The following is a 15,592-nucleotide window of genomic DNA, read 5'->3' as shown; positions in this document are numbered from 1 at the left end:
TGTTTTCTTCTGATTTGTCATTGGTTTGGTTTCCCTTTTTTTGTTCTTTCGATTTTCGGCTTTTCGAAAGAAAAGAATTCGTTCAAGCTATTAACATGGGATCTAGAGTCGAATAGCTCGACGCGATAAATGCAACGGCGAAAGCAACTCGTGATTTGGACACATGACAAGAGAAAAACTGAACGAAAAAACACAAAACTCCTAAGTTACGACAAGTATCACACCTGCAAAATGAGTTAATTGTTACCACAAGAGAAGGGGAGAGTGACTTTTGCAAAAGGTACCCTTACCTGTGATTTCGGATAAACCAAGAAGGTAAGAAGGCTTAAATGGTGACTGAAAAAACTTAAATGGATCCAAGAAGGCCTAATGGGCTCCAAATGCTTCACGCCTCACACGGAAAACCCGCGACGAGAAGCCTCTGGAGACGGAGACGCACGGGGAATCCGAAGGAAGCGCACGTATCACGCCCGCCGAGATAAGCCCTCCTTCCGCCTCCACCTCTCCTCCCACAGCTCGCCGCCGCCTGACACCGGGCACCAGCTTCTAGTCATGGCTGTCCTGCTCCGCACCACCACCTGCGCCACCGCCACCACCGCCGGCTCCTCCTCGACCCTCCTCGCCACAACCTTCCGCCGCGGCCGCCGCCTCCTCCCGGCCCGCGCTTCGCCGCCGCGCCGCGCCTTCACTGCCCGCGCCTCGGCCGAGCCGCTGGAGGTCTGCGCCAAGGCCTCCATCACCGTCCCCGACCGCCTCGGCGACTGTGAGCTCTCTCTCCATCTGTGTGCCCGCTCGCTCGATTTGTTTATGGCATATGCATTGAAAATGCAAGGGACTGGACGTATTGGTAGTGTAGAATTGTAGATGGCATCTCCGTTGTTTTTGCTCTGCTTTTGGTTTGGGCAGAAGTATACTCAGCTGTGCAAAAGAATTGGGGAAAACTGCAATAGGATATTTGATGGTTTGAAGTTTAGTGGCACAGTGGTTAGCATATTTTGTTCCCATATCCATGTGATGGAACGCATGGAACGAAGGAGATATCAGAGTCAGCGAAGTGGTTGTACTCTAGTTGTTACAGCGCATAGTTGGGGCTGAACCAGATTTGACAAACGGCATTCGGGTTTGTGTGATTCTCTGAGTTACCGTCCCTGTGTTTTTGGGTGTCAAGTACTTGTCCATAAGATCTATATATGTAAACATAATTGGTTTACCCAATGCACTATAGGAAATTGATTCGTTTTTTCTTGGTAATTCTTCATCTTCACTAGTTGTCTTGAATTTTTCGAGAATGTTGATGATGACTCTGGTACTATATTGCTAGTTTGTCAGGCTAAGAATTTTGTTGAGTCCTTTCAGTTTATTCCTCAGTGGAACCGCCACCCTTTCATATTAGGTATTCGCCGGACTACAAAATATGCTAACACTCCTATGATTTGTTTTTTGGGTTTACCAAAAGTTACCGGGGTCTGGCTGCATACTAATAAGTTATAGATATTTAAGATTCTATTATGAAGAGTAACCGTAGCACCTTTTTTCAAGTAATTTGTCAGCCTATGTCATTTGAAATGATCGGGTTTCATAATGGACTAGAGACCAAGCAAACTCTGTCTACATCACTACATAAATGCTTTATTGTGGGTGGGTGTAATAACTACACATTTCACTTGATTATAGTAATAAGACATACCACACTGTTATTTTTTTGTCAGTAATCATTTAAAAAAATTAAAAGTATTCATCCTGCAAGTCAGTGATGGCCATCTATATTGGCGTCTGAATTTTTACAAAAGAACAACAACATGTGGGCAGCAGTGTATTCCTAGAATCCAAGAGCATGAACTACCGTCTTCTGTGATATTAGGAGTGCAATGCCCTAACTGATAAATTTGACTGCATTGCATATTTTATCACTTTAATAATCTATTGTTTAAACATCTTTATTCTGTGTTAAGTTTACATGTTGCTCGCAGGTCCTTTCACGCAGAGAGTTTTGTTGACGATAGAGGAGAAAAACCTGCCTTATGAATTAAAACTAGTTGATCTTGCTAACAAACCAGATTGGTACGCATCTGGATGAGAAAACTAACCTCTTGAATTTCATATTATTAGTGGCTGTTACCTTTGTTGATAGTTCCATTGCCAGTCATCTTTTTTTGGCACTTCACCAGGTTGTTTACAATTAACCCAGAAGGTAAGGTGCCTATTGTAAAGCTCGAGGACAAATGGATTGCTGATTCTGATGTTATAACACAAGTGTTAGAAGAAAAGTATCCTCAACCATCCTTGGCAACTCCACCAGAAAAGGCTTCAATGTAAGTCGTATTTCTGGTGCCTTTATCAATAGTATTACATGAAATTAGTAATTGTAGCATGCACATCTCTTACATGATTATATATCTATGCTGTCCACAGTTATAGCCTATGGCCCTTTTTTGTTACTTTTGGTTCTGGATTTTTTTTTACTATAAGGCGTTTGTGTTGGTGTAACGCCCCGACCAAACCCACTGGTTCACCCACCAATTCTTCGCCCTTGCGACTGGGATCTAAACTGGACCCACATACCAACAACAGTCTTTCCTGTCCACACGTGCGCACCTGGGATCAACTTCCGGGTCGGTCACCCATCCTCAAATTGCTACAGGCCGAGCAAGCTTAACTTTGAGGTTCCTTTCGGTTGGGCTCCCGGAGAAGAAGGTGCACCTTGTTGATATGAGTAGTCTATCATTCCTATTAAGCCGAGATGTCACATACACCCCCTCAAAGGAACCGATGTCCCCGTCGGCCCAGCAGGAACATTCCCTCTTGGCACACGTGACACGTCTGTGCACGCCAGTGTCAGCATCCACATGTGCCCCATGTATGCATCACTGACCTGCGCACACCCATGTAACCATGAGGGTCGGCTTTGATACCAATTGTAACGCCCTAAACCCACCGGTTCCTGGCCGTTGCGCCTGGGATCTATACTAGCCCCACATACAAACACTAGCCTGGGATCAACTTCCCGGTCGGTCACACCATCCTCAAATTGCTCCAAGCCGAGCGTGCTTAATTTTGAGGTTCCTTTCACATGGGCTCCTAGAAAAGAACGTGCACCTTGTTGATATGAGTAGTCTATCATTCCTATTAAGCCGGGATTTCATAGTTAGTACTGCCATCCTAACAATTTTGCACAATTTTTTTTTGCAGAGGATCAAAAATATTCTCCACATTCGTTGGCTTTCTCAAGAGCAAAGATACCAATGATGGAACAGAACAGACACTACTTAGTGAGCTGACTTCATTCGATAGTTATCTAAAAGACAATGTAAGTGTGCTTAGTGGTAATATCAATGTCTCAGGAGATAGTCTAACCAGTATTGGTTTGATGAGAATAGCTACTTCTGCAATGCTGTAGCCCTATCTGCTTTCCATGTTTGTACAGTGATTTAAATATGTGGAGTGTCACAATCTTATCCATCTGTATGCCTTACATGCCATCGGTTTTGCAAACACGAAAACAAATGCAAAATAAGTACTTCCTACAATAGTTGGGAAAAAGTATGGTAAATCAAAACGGGTTGAGGCTCATATGCTCCCGAGTGAACACTAAAATCGAAAAAAATTAAAAAAAGAGGAGAAAATCCTTTTTTTTACAATGAACATGGATGTGTCTTCTAACTGCATGCTTTTTTTTTGAATAAAAGACATTTGTGGTTGTCTGGGCAAAATAAAATAAAAATAAAAATCAGAAGCATATGATTTCAGATTTCTTTTTTACTATCTTTTCCTATTTGCTGTTAATACAGAGCATATGAGCCTGAGCAAACGTCTCCCCTGGAAGGCTGTATATTATTGCATTTATAGGAATGAATAGGGGAACTGCGAACTCACATTAAAATTGTACTTAGGTTTATATATCATATGTGTAATACACACGAATGTGAATTAAACTTATTGAGCTAATTGAACAAAAAATCAAGGAATAAGCTTGGTTCTTTCTCTCGCTTTGATATCTGCTTGCATAAAAGTCTTTCGGTTTGTAGCCGAATCATGTAAAATGGGAGTACACATGGTTCTAGGTCAACAGTGCGAGCGTGTATGGGTACTTCATGTTAGGCATTTTTGTTACCACTAGCAGGTTTGTGGCTCTAATGTGCCCATTACTAGATTCTTTTTTCTTTCTTGTTAAAGGTACCCCCCAGGCCTTAATTCCGTATATACCTAAGGTTATTTCTACTGTTTCTCCTCGTACTAGAAATTATTGCCAGTGTGCATATTCATGAAGGCATACTCGAGTTTGATATTCATAGTTCTTCAGATACCTTATGCTGACCTATTGCAGTAACGATATATAGTCATGTTAGTAGTTTTTATAATCATTAGTTTTGTTGTTGATATTTAGTATTTACTTGCCTTTGCCTGTATAGATTAAAATTGCTAGATATTGATCTTGGATGCTGTTTAATGCAGGGTCCATTTATCAATGGTGGAACAATTTCTGCTGCTGATCTCTCTCTTGCTCCGAAATTATATCACATGGAGATTGCTCTTGGTCACTATAAGAATTGGTCTGTCCCAGATGCACTTGCACATGTGAAAACATACATGAAGGTATGTTTTTTCTTCTTGTACAAGAATTTACATTTGTTCTTTTGGTAGTTGGTACTTAATGATATGAATGAGTGGAGTTTAATGCCATCTTTCACCTAGTGTAACAATCAAAGGTACATGTGTCGTTGGTAGTTAACTAGTTATCAAAGGTGTAACTGGCTTTGGTATGTTTTTATCTTGTACAAGAAATTCACATTTGCTTTTTTATCTTTCTATCTGTTGCATAAGCAGAAAATACTAGTTCTTGAGTATTTTTATGGCACGTGTGCTCTGCCCTTCACTATTTAGTACAAATCATGACTAAGCAGACGGAAACTGAATGTCTGAATGTTATTTAGATCATTCCGGCATTTATATGAACGACTGGCCATGCCTAAATATGAGTTTAATATAATACACGTGGCCTACTTATTTAGAAGTCATGATGGCCTATTTTTATGCTGACTACATGGTGCAAGTTTCCCTTAGAGAAACCGGAATATTATTGTATTAATATTTTTAACATAGATTATTATTGTATTATGTCAGCTATCTGACTGTTAATATCTTATGTTTTTTGGGCATACTATTCAGGAGTGTGGATCTTGAACATCCTATCTTAACTGTAACATTTGAATTTTTTGTTGCAGACTATTTTCTCAATGGATTCATTTGTCAATACTCGGGGCCTGCCAGAGGACGTCATTGCTGGATGGCGCTCAAAAGTCATGGGTTAAGTCACCATAGTAAAGTAAGACATCCAGATAAGCTGTATGTGCACTCCTTTTAGAAGCAATAAGAGACCACCCTTTGCTGTTACCTGGCCTTTGTTTGAATGATGGCGATTATGATAGGATACATGGTTAATGAACTGGCAATACTACTCATATGTAAAAATAATATGTGAACTTAGTGCATTTTTGTCGGAGGTGACAGTACTAATACGAGATTTAGTGGAAGAAAGTGCCTCACTTAAATTAAGCCGAGAGATCACAAGCTGTAGTGCTTGCTGTTCACATCAACTCAACGAAATTATGGTCTGTAAGCTACAAAAGATAGGTCTAAGAAAATGGAGTACATACACTTGTTGACTTATATGCAACATTTCTTCTCTAACTACGAAGATAGACATAAGGCAAGGACAGTCTGCAGAATACATTTTGAGGAATACTGTCTTTGTTATGCTAGTTGGTCACGTCATATGTTGGTGAACTAATTAAGGTGGAGGTGACTCTTGGTATTCTATAATGCTAGATGTTTACTTTCTTAACTGATTTGGGATATGTTGTCGCAGTAAAAAACTAAAAACTGACAATAGAGAAGGATTTCCTATCAAGCTCCGGATAGGATCATCGATTAAGTAAAAGAGTCTGCTCGATGACCGTGATGTTTGGCATTGAACACGACTGCAAATGGCACAATGATATTAACTGGGTTTGCGCACCCTACGAAGAAGGGGGGGGGGGGGTAAACCCATTAATGGGTGTGACCTTGAGCACAATCGGGATGGTCGGCTCCGTGCTAATGGAGGGCCTGTGGGCAACAGTGTAAACTTTTTATTAGGGGTGCTTCCTCTTTAGCCGATGGAGAGCCCTTGGTACAAGAAGGATGACCTACAAAAAAAAACTTAGGAACGGAGAACTCTTTGTCAAATGAGTGATGAACTAAGGTGGAAGGATAAGGTGGGAGTATTTTTAGTCTAATTTGTTCTACGCTCGTGGTCGACAATGGGCTTGGTGCTCTTCTTTAGTGGGTTTCTTTGCTTGTTGGATCCCCTTTGACTTCATCATTTGGCCTTTTTTTTGTGCGCTTGTGTTCTTCCTCTGGTATCCTGGCTAATGCATTTTGCAGATTGGTTGTTCCCTGGTCAGCGTCGATTTTCTCCTAACAACAGGTTGCCTTTACTGAGACTATAATCCAGAATGGAATTTTGATTTGCCACTTCCTATCAGACCGTTAAGTCAAATACGATAATGACCATCTTGAATCTGTTAATGAGAAAAATGGATATGCTTCCCCTGGCCTTGGCAGCTTCAAAACAAACACTATGGACAATCAATAGTAATTGCTGAAACACGCCTCTTCTAGTTAACAAGCACAAAAAACAAGGGGCAAAATGGTCTTTTCAGCTATCAAACTTAAGGGTCATTACATAGTCAACTACTCCCTTCGATACATATTAATTGTCGCTGGTTGATGCGAGTAATTGAATTGGTAAATCCATAACCACAACAAATTTTTAGTGGCATGTCTAGAGGGTGGAATTCCAATGCCATATCCAGAACTAGACAAAAATTTGTGGCAAAACAAGAATTTTCAAAAAAAAAACTCTGAGCAAACTTGATAGTAATACTGAACTTAGTGCTGTAAAAGAACATTAAAACTGTGAGCAAAACTTCGTAGTAATACTGAACTTAGTGATGTAAAAGAACATTAAAACTGTGAGCAAAACTTCGTAGTAATACTGAACTTAGTGATGTAAAAGAACATTAGAGCATGAGAACTATTCTTAATGAAGAGTTAATTTCACCATTTTAGTTACTTTCATGTCTAATTCCACAAACGATGTATTTATTTGTGCCTTGCATGGCAATTTTAGGTGATTCTAGACTGAGTATGCTTGTCACTTCACTTGAACTGAGTATTTTAGTAGTGTCTGGTGCGATAATGTTGTGGTAGGTAGTTCTAGGGTGGATTAGAGTATAGGGGATGGTCCTGAGAGGTAGCCTGCTTACGTATATGTGGCCCATGTAGGTGATCAACTGTGAGGTCAAGAGGGCAACACAGTTGGGATAGAATCATTGTGGCTACCAATTATATTCGGGACTTGCCTCTAACAAACCAGCCAAGGAAACAAAATCGATGGAATTTCTGAAATTTCATGAAATTTTGATCGTTTCAACAGTGAGTGAAATATTGTGTTTCGTTTAAAACATTCGTTATTTTAAAATTGTTCTTATAAAGAACGGTGGAATTCTTTTTCTTACATAACCCTTGCATAACCCAGTGGCAGGTTCTGCTCTCATCCCATAGGTCTCTGGTTTTCGGAACCCATGAGTCCATATTTTTAAATTCTATTTCAATTTATGCGTGCTATAGGAAAATTTGTCCAAAAACTTGAGGTTGCCGAGAATCGATCCTGGGTCTCCGTAAGTCCATGTTAGGAACAACGGGATATATCAGCTTTTGTGTGATAGAGCTGCTACAACAGAAATATATCCAATTGTTTAAATTCAAATTTATCCAAATTTGAACATAAATTTTGTTGATTTGTTCGAAACAAATTTGGATATTTACGTAATTCCGGAATTTTTTATGGTTTCGAGGGTCAGCGAAATTTTCTTGCTGTCGAAATTGAAACCTTGAAACCAGTCTACCACTTACCCTTAACTTGATTCCAAAAGCTATTTGCGGGGTCTTGAAAATATGAAGGATACCTTACCATGTTGGAATGGAACTTTAGGCCACACGCCGCAATGTCTAGCTCAACTTCTTGGAATGGGTTAGGCATAGCACATGCCCACGTCTGTTGCCTCTTGTGTGCGATGACCGTGTACCCCATGACTATACACACTGCTCCCTCGGCCACGTGCGCCTGGTTTGTGCAGACTAGATTTCTTCCCTTGTATCTCTATCATGTACGTGTATATACACACGCCCTATTGAACCGATACAAGGTACAAAGTGTTTCCATTGTTCTTGGGATCAAAGCTCTTTGTAGCCGCCCCCTTGGTGACATCATTAAAGCCATGACTAACATTCTCACCCCTATGCCTACTTCTCTACTTGGTACTCTCGCAGCCGTGCTTACGGGGGCCCAACACTATAGTCATCGCCAGCAACAATCATGCTACAATTTCTGCCGTGCCGAGGGTGCCGTCGATGCACCACATCATCATCATGCACTACATCAACTTCAAGCTTGATCCAGTGGTGGGCAACTACTCCAAGTGGCGTGACACTTCCACTTTATCCATTGCAAGTTCAACATGCAAGATAACATGTAGATCTTCAAACCCCGTCACGATAGTGCCGAATGGAGGGATGATGAGATCACCATTGTTATGTGGATCTACGCCATGATCACCCATGAGCTCTATGACGTTGTGTGGTCGACGGGCTAACACTGCCTACACCCCGTGGACTCGGCTAAGCACCTTCCATGACAACCAGTCAAGTTGCGCCATTCACACTAGTGCGCATTTTTGCGCCAATGTCCAAGGTGACATGGCGATTGCCGCCTACTGCTAAGCACCTTCCATGAGCTCTATGACGTTGTGTGGTCGACGGGCTAACACTGCCTACACCCCGTGGACTCGGCTAAGCACCTTCCATGACAACCAGTCAAGTTGCGCCATTCACACTAGTGCGCATTTTTGCGCCAATGTCCAAGGTGACATGGCGATTGCCGCCTACTGCTAAGCACCTTCCATGAGCTCTATGACGTTGTGTGGTCGACGGGCTAACACTGCCTACACCCCGTGGACTCGGCTAAGCACCTTCCATGACAACCAGTCAAGTTGCGCCATTCACACTAGTGCGCATTTTTGCGCGAATGTCCAAGGTGACATGGCGATTGCCGCCTACTGCTGCAAGCTCAAGAGCCTCGTCGACATCGGCAAGCCCGTCTCCGACAGATAGCTCACGCTTCAGATGTTTTGTGGTCTCAACCACTACTTCTAGATCATGGCCACTCTCTTGCCATGCATGTCCACCTCCTTTCCACCTCCTGGCGTTTGTTTAGGCGCGATTTGACTCCTTGAAGAGTAGCCTTCGCTGAGTGTGAGTGCACCGAGGGCTAGCTGGTGCTTGTCACCGGCAATCAACCTTGGATGGGGGGTACTTCACATCATGGGGACAGCTCTCCCGCCACAGGTGAGTGCGCCATAGGTACCACTTGGTACCGCTGGCATTCTTGACTCCCGCCTTGGCACCTAACAGCTGGCCTTCCCGATTGTGTCACCTACCATGCAGTCTCTTTAGGCATGGGACCAATACTCTATGCTGAGTGTCACCCTCAATGGAACTTCGACATGACCAGTTCTTGGACACCAGTCTTTCCACTTCGCGGGTAATGCAGATGACCTCTCCAGGTTCTCTATCTCTTGAGCGCATTCTCCTCATTACATCGTCCTATGTAACGACACTAAGATGCCCATCGTAGCTACTAGTTGGCTTTCCTCACCTCTCGACCATTTTTTTCGTAATGTTCTTGTTTCACCTTCGATCGTTAAGAACCTAATACTTGTTCCTCGTTTCACTCAAGATAACTTATGCACTATTGAATTTGACACCCTCGGTTTCTCTATGAAGGACTGAGCCACCAAGAAAATGCTGATAAGACCCAATGGGGACGGTGATTTGTACCCATTCTCCTCGAGGAATCACACGACCCATGTTGCTCTATTTGTCACCAGCATTGGAAATTTATGGCATCACCGCCTTGGCCACCCAAACTATTGAATTTTTAAGTGGCCTATCGCATGAATTAAAAAATTGGTTGCACTAGGTAGCCGAGGTGGCGGTGCCATAAATCATTGACGCTAGTGACAGAGCGGCATGGGCGGCGTTATTCCTCGGGAAGATTGGGTACAGCCAGTTGCTGCTATCTCATCAGCATTCTCCTGGTGGCTAGGTCCTTCATAGAGAAACCGAGAGGATCAAATTCAACACTGCATAAGTTATAACGGGTGAAACAATGAATAGAAATTAGGTTCTCAAAAGAGAAACGGGGACATTTTGAAGAGAAAATGGTCGAGAGACGAGGAAAGCCAAATCGGTAGCTATGGTGGGTATCTTAGTACAATTACCTATGATCATTTAATGAGGAGAATCTATTAAAGAGGAAGAGAACTTGGAGAGCTTAGCCATACTGCCTATGACGTGGGAGGAAGCGCCGGTGTCCATGAACCAGTCCGTGCCGGAGTTTGCAACGCGATGTCATTGAGGGCGAAACTCAACATGGAGTATTGGTCCCATGCTTGCGGAGACTGCTAGGCGAGACGATGGGGTAGGTCTGGTGTTGGGCGTGGGCTGAGAATGCCCGCGACATTGGGTGGTACCCATGGTGCCCGCACTTGCTGTGGGAGAGTTGTCCCCCATGGTGCAAAGTACCCCATCTAGATGCTGATGCTTGTTGTATGTGTCCGGTGTTGTGATGGCCACCTCTGCAGCCACCTTCGAACGGTGGCTGACACTTGTTTGCATGATCAGTGTTTGAAGAAGATTCATTGCGAAAGGCGCGCTCACTCTCGGCCAGGGCAACCTCTTAGAGAAGGACCGGAATCGTGGCTGGACAAACGTAGGGAATGGGACCTACATGGGCAAACTAGTGGCCATGATCTAGAAGCGGCGGCTGAGACCGCAAATCATATGGAGCGTGAGCGATCTGTTGGAGACGGGCTAGCGATGTCAGGCTCTTGAGCTTGCGGTAGTAAGCGGCAGTTGTTGGGTTGCCTTGGATGGCGGCGTAGAACTTCAAACTGATGTTAATGGTGCAACCTAGCTGGTTGTCGCAGAAGAAGGTCTAGAGCCAAGTCCACAAGGTGTAGGCGGTGTTGATCGTCAACCACACGAAGTCGTAAAGCTCGTCGGTGATCGATTGATCGTGGAATACATCTGCAGAGCAATGTTGATGTCGTTCTTCCTTCATTTGGCTCTCTCGGGAAGGGGTTCGAAGGCCTCCTCCACATGATTCTGCATGTTGAGGGCTCATTCGGTTTGCAGGATTTTTGGGGGATTCCCATAGGATTTTGACCCTCGTTTTTTTTCATGTATATGTTATTCGTTTCATAGGAATGGAGATACTAGATTCCTTAGGATTGTGTCCATATTGGCCTAATTCATGAGGATTATTAGCATTAGGTGAGACCTCATGGAAAATTCCGATGGATTGGAGTGGGGAGGGCATCCCAATCCTTTACTTTTCATATTCCTTTGATTTGGAAATCCTGTAAAGCGATTGAGCCTTGAACTCCCAGAGGACTAAATCATCCTCTGGCCCGGATCCATCAGCCTCGTGCTAGACTGCGCCTGCTGGTTCCCCGGTGGCGGCCACGCATCTGTGACACATGGTCCATACCTAGGCCTTGACAAGGTGCTTGAACCTTTGCTAGTGACAACTATTCGCCTTTGTCGATTTGGCTTTGCCCCTCAGTGCTCGGGTCTGTGTCCATCTGCTGCCCACCGGTTTTGTTGGGCCTGGGGTGTGGAGGTGGTTGGAGTGTGCGAGGAGGCCAGAGAAATCTACCCGGCGGCCGCCGGTTGACTACGGCAACGCCCGCGGGCGCTGCATCCCACCCTGGTGGCATGTCAGGCCTCCTCATCCGCCCTCTTTGCGGCATGTGTGGGGATGAGGAGAAATCCCTTGCCAGCTCGCCCGACACGACAATGGCGGCGCATCCACGCTGTGTCCCAAGTAGGTGGTGCTGTCTTCATCTTCTTCCCATACGCCGGTGAATTTCTGTGCATTCTCCACGAGCTCCCTCCAATTTTCTCCACGAAGCCGCCATTGGATGACCATTGTTGTTGTTGCTCTCGTTGTTATCAGCGCTCTTCATTTACACTTCACTCTGGGCAACTAACACCCTCCTCCGGAGACATTTTCACTAGCGGCATTCTCTACGAACATATCACTTCTTCATCAGCGGCTTTTCTCACCACCTCCCGCCCTTTCTGGTGGCAAAATGGTGCTTCTCCCTTGTGCATGCTCGTCGAGCCAGAGCTTCCCTGTCTTCACTCTCAGTCTGCCATGTGGCAATGACCACCCTTCCTTTGAGTGCTGGATGGCTTGGGGTTGGTAATGGCACAACTCCTTGGCGTAACTACCGGCGGTCTCCCCCTTTTGTTAGCTACGGTGTTGCCTTGGTGGAGCTCTCACCGGTGTTCTTTGAAGTTTGCCTCTGCTGTCGACTGGCATGATGTGCTGCCTTGATAGCCTCCTCTCTGCTTCTAATGCTACCCTGTATGTGCTTATGTCACATCCTGTGCTGCACCACAACAACCACCTAGATTCATTGGATCGTTAGGCAGTTGATCTTTGCCCTATGTTGTACTTGTATCGATGCACTTGGTGTTTGTTGTGTTTCTTGCCTAGGCAAGATGTATTGCCCCTTAGGGGCCCAGTTTTCCTTATAAATTGGATCATTCCTTTTTTCAAATGAGATCATATTCAGGCGGGGATTCAGGGAGCTGTGCGTGCAGCTGTGGCAGACACGGTCATCACGCATAAGAGGCGGCAGACGTGGGCGTGGGCTGCACCTGGCCCGTTCCAGGAAGCCGAGCTGATCTTTGGGGCGTGCGACCTGACGTGCCATTCCAACAGATACTGAATGTGTACCTTTTACTGTCAGTACATCATCTTTTTCTCTACCTGCTGCATTTGGTGATCCACATGAAAGTTCTGTTTCTGTATATCACCCCTACCCATAAGAAGCACTAAAGAATTATTTGTAAAGACTTCTGGTTTCTGCCTACCTCCATAACAAGTATCACATCTCAGGAAAATGAACACAATTGCAGTCTGAATAACACATTCCTCTGCTGTAAAATACACCCTCTGTTCCTAAATGTAAGACATCTTACATTTATGAACGGAGGTAGTAGGTATTATTGCTTTGAAGACAACGGCTTTGGCGATGGAGGCATGGAAACTAGGTTCTGAACCGATGATCTGTACAATCTCAAAACCACTGCCTTGCCTGTAACCATCTTCAGATGGTTTTGGTATTTCCGCAAAGCTTATGGCATTTGCATCCTGAATGACCAGCAGATTTCATGTTCCGTTGAAATAACAGACAAACCACCAAATTCTGATTGGTTGCATAAAACTGGATGCGAGTGGGGCTCAAAAGTAAAACTGTAGAATGACAACTGCTGAATCAATCGTTCAGCTATTATTGTTCCAAGATGATTGGTTATAATAGAAGGGGAAGTTAGCACATAGTGTTAAGAGTTATTTTCCTCTACTTGAGTGTTAAAGAGTTTGTACTGGATTAGGCTCAGTTTGCGGTTGCTGAACTGTGCTTATTTTATAATCCGATGTTGGAAATTAGCCACAAAAATAGGCTCAAGCAGGTCAAACAAACACTAAAATTGGCAAAATTGGGTGGGACAAACATGATTATGATAATCAACTGCATTGCCAAGTGCAGCTTTACTCTTTGGTAAGTCTGGAATGTGTAGGCAGGAAGCTATGTGAAATTGTTTGTCAAAGTCCAGAAGCCAGTAGACCTCCGTACCTTTTTTTTAAAACATTAGGAGGAGTTCTATCTAAAAGGGAAATACAAGACAATAGTGTTACGATATTGAGCTACTTTGATAATAACGCATAACAGTATTACGAGTAAATTTTGCAGGCCTATAGGTTTGATGACAAGCTGTCCCAAAACTATTGATTTTTGGGTTACCTGGATCTCCACTTTGACTGTAGACCTGGGTTGCAAAATCCTAGACATGTTTCATGTTGATAATTGATGCATTACGTAACTGGTGATTTGGCTTGCCGTGAAACCGTTTGAGGATCTTGTGAGTATGACGTGATCTGGGTGGAGACTTCAGTGCACAGCACACTAATCTGTAGTTTGTGATACAGTTGATCAGTAAATCTATAGTTCTATAAAACATAATAATTATAGAAGTTTGTTGGATTTTACTCGGAACAATGGTGCAGCCAGACTACATGATCCTTAGCTGCTTTGATTTACAGATGCACTACCTACTTGCTGTTAAAGTGATTACGTGCTGGTTAAAACATGCAAGTATATATTGATAGGATTTGATCTATATTCAGTAAATGTCTGCAGCTCAATTGCTGATATTTTTTCTGCACCTGCCGCCACAGTACAATCTTCTGTGTATTCCTCAACCGACCTGACCAGTTGATACCCCATTTTAGCTGATAGTGTATGTTTGTAAGGGGAGTGCGAATCTTCCATTCAAACTATTTGCATTTAAGATATGTGCTTTCACTCTTTAGCTCTTTGCTTAAAATCAACACGCTGTTCTAAATTGCTTATACTTAACGACTTATCATGTGGTGCTACATTTCTTTCTTGTTATAGGAGAGATGAGGCTATCGGGTGATAAAGGGTGAGGAGGTTTCCAAGTTATGTGTATGAGCTGCAGTCCTGCAGATATTTACTGAAGAATTTCAGTGTAAAGCTTTGAAGGTAATTCTGTCAGATCTTTTTTCTTTTGCTCTCAGTATCAAATGGAAAGTGTCAATATAAATGTTATGGAATTATAATTTGTCATGGAACCTTGTTTTGTTAAATGTATAAATAAAGAGACATGGCTGTCTCCATTGTTGCCTTGTTTATTTAAAACCTTACTCGCCAAAATATATAAGCTGTGATACGGACCAAGCTTTTGGGAAGTTGATGAAAGATCAACAGATTAGCTGGTCCATTTTGTTGTAAAATGTAAATTGTAAATAGTAAGTATTCTTCCATGTGATTTGAGTTTGTTGCAGAATCAGTGATTATATGAACCAATCATGTAATAATTTATCCATCGTTATCCTAAGCTAGGTCCCACAATTGTGAGATACTCCTGCCGGGTTCAAGTTATTAACTTCCAAGTATATCTATCCAAGCTTTGGTTTTGATTTACGATCACTCTGGCATGAACCTGAGGCCACATTTTGGTTACTGTTCTTTTTCCCCATGTGTCCTGTCACACTTTGACGCTAAACCCACTGATTGAGAAGGAAGTTGCACTAAGCACTAATGCTTAACTTGGAAATCCGGTTCAAATCGCTCTTATCTTATGCCTGTGGTAGGTAACGTGTCTTATAATACGCCAGTCTGAAAGTGCATCAGCACAAGGTCATGCTGCCATGGATTGTCAAATCTCTGTGATCTGATTTTACTTTTCCTTTTCTAAAAGCGAGATATTTAACATCTCTTATGCCTTACATTTACACTGAACTGACATCGAAGGGACCAGTTATGGATTACATGTAAGCACTTTGGTTTTCTTTCAACTCGAACCTTCAAATCTACCGACAAAAGGAGTACTC

The 15,592-nt window shown here is 43.2% G+C and overlaps 1 protein-coding gene across 2 annotated transcripts; it reads left to right on the top strand.

Annotated features, from left to right (window-relative positions):
- The first annotated feature begins 369 nt into the window (after window positions 1–369).
- DHAR3 (dehydroascorbate reductase 1) lies at window positions 370–14,890 on the top strand. Of its 2 annotated transcripts, none has more exons than XM_048684236.2 (7): window positions 370–763; window positions 1,971–2,061; window positions 2,169–2,312; window positions 3,190–3,307; window positions 4,453–4,593; window positions 5,223–5,323; window positions 14,634–14,890. In XM_048684236.2, exons 1-6 carry the CDS (start codon window positions 370–372, stop codon window positions 5,307–5,309), a joined length of 975 nt encoding a protein of 324 aa, XP_048540193.2. In that variant the 3' UTR covers window positions 5,310–5,323; window positions 14,634–14,890. The 2 variants fall into 2 exon arrangements, with proteins under 2 accessions (XP_048540193.2, XP_048540194.2); XM_048684237.2 differs by having other exon boundaries at window positions 5,223–5,343.
- The last annotated feature ends 702 nt before the right edge of the window (window positions 14,891–15,592 follow it).

Source organism: Triticum urartu, chromosome 7A, assembly GCF_056163025.1.
Source record: "Triticum urartu cultivar PI428250 chromosome 7A, HENAU_Tu73, whole genome shotgun sequence".
NCBI lineage: Eukaryota > Viridiplantae > Streptophyta > Magnoliopsida > Poales > Poaceae > Triticum > Triticum urartu.
The sequence above is the reverse complement of the archived record's forward strand: the minus strand, read 5'-3'. Positions and strand labels throughout refer to the sequence as shown.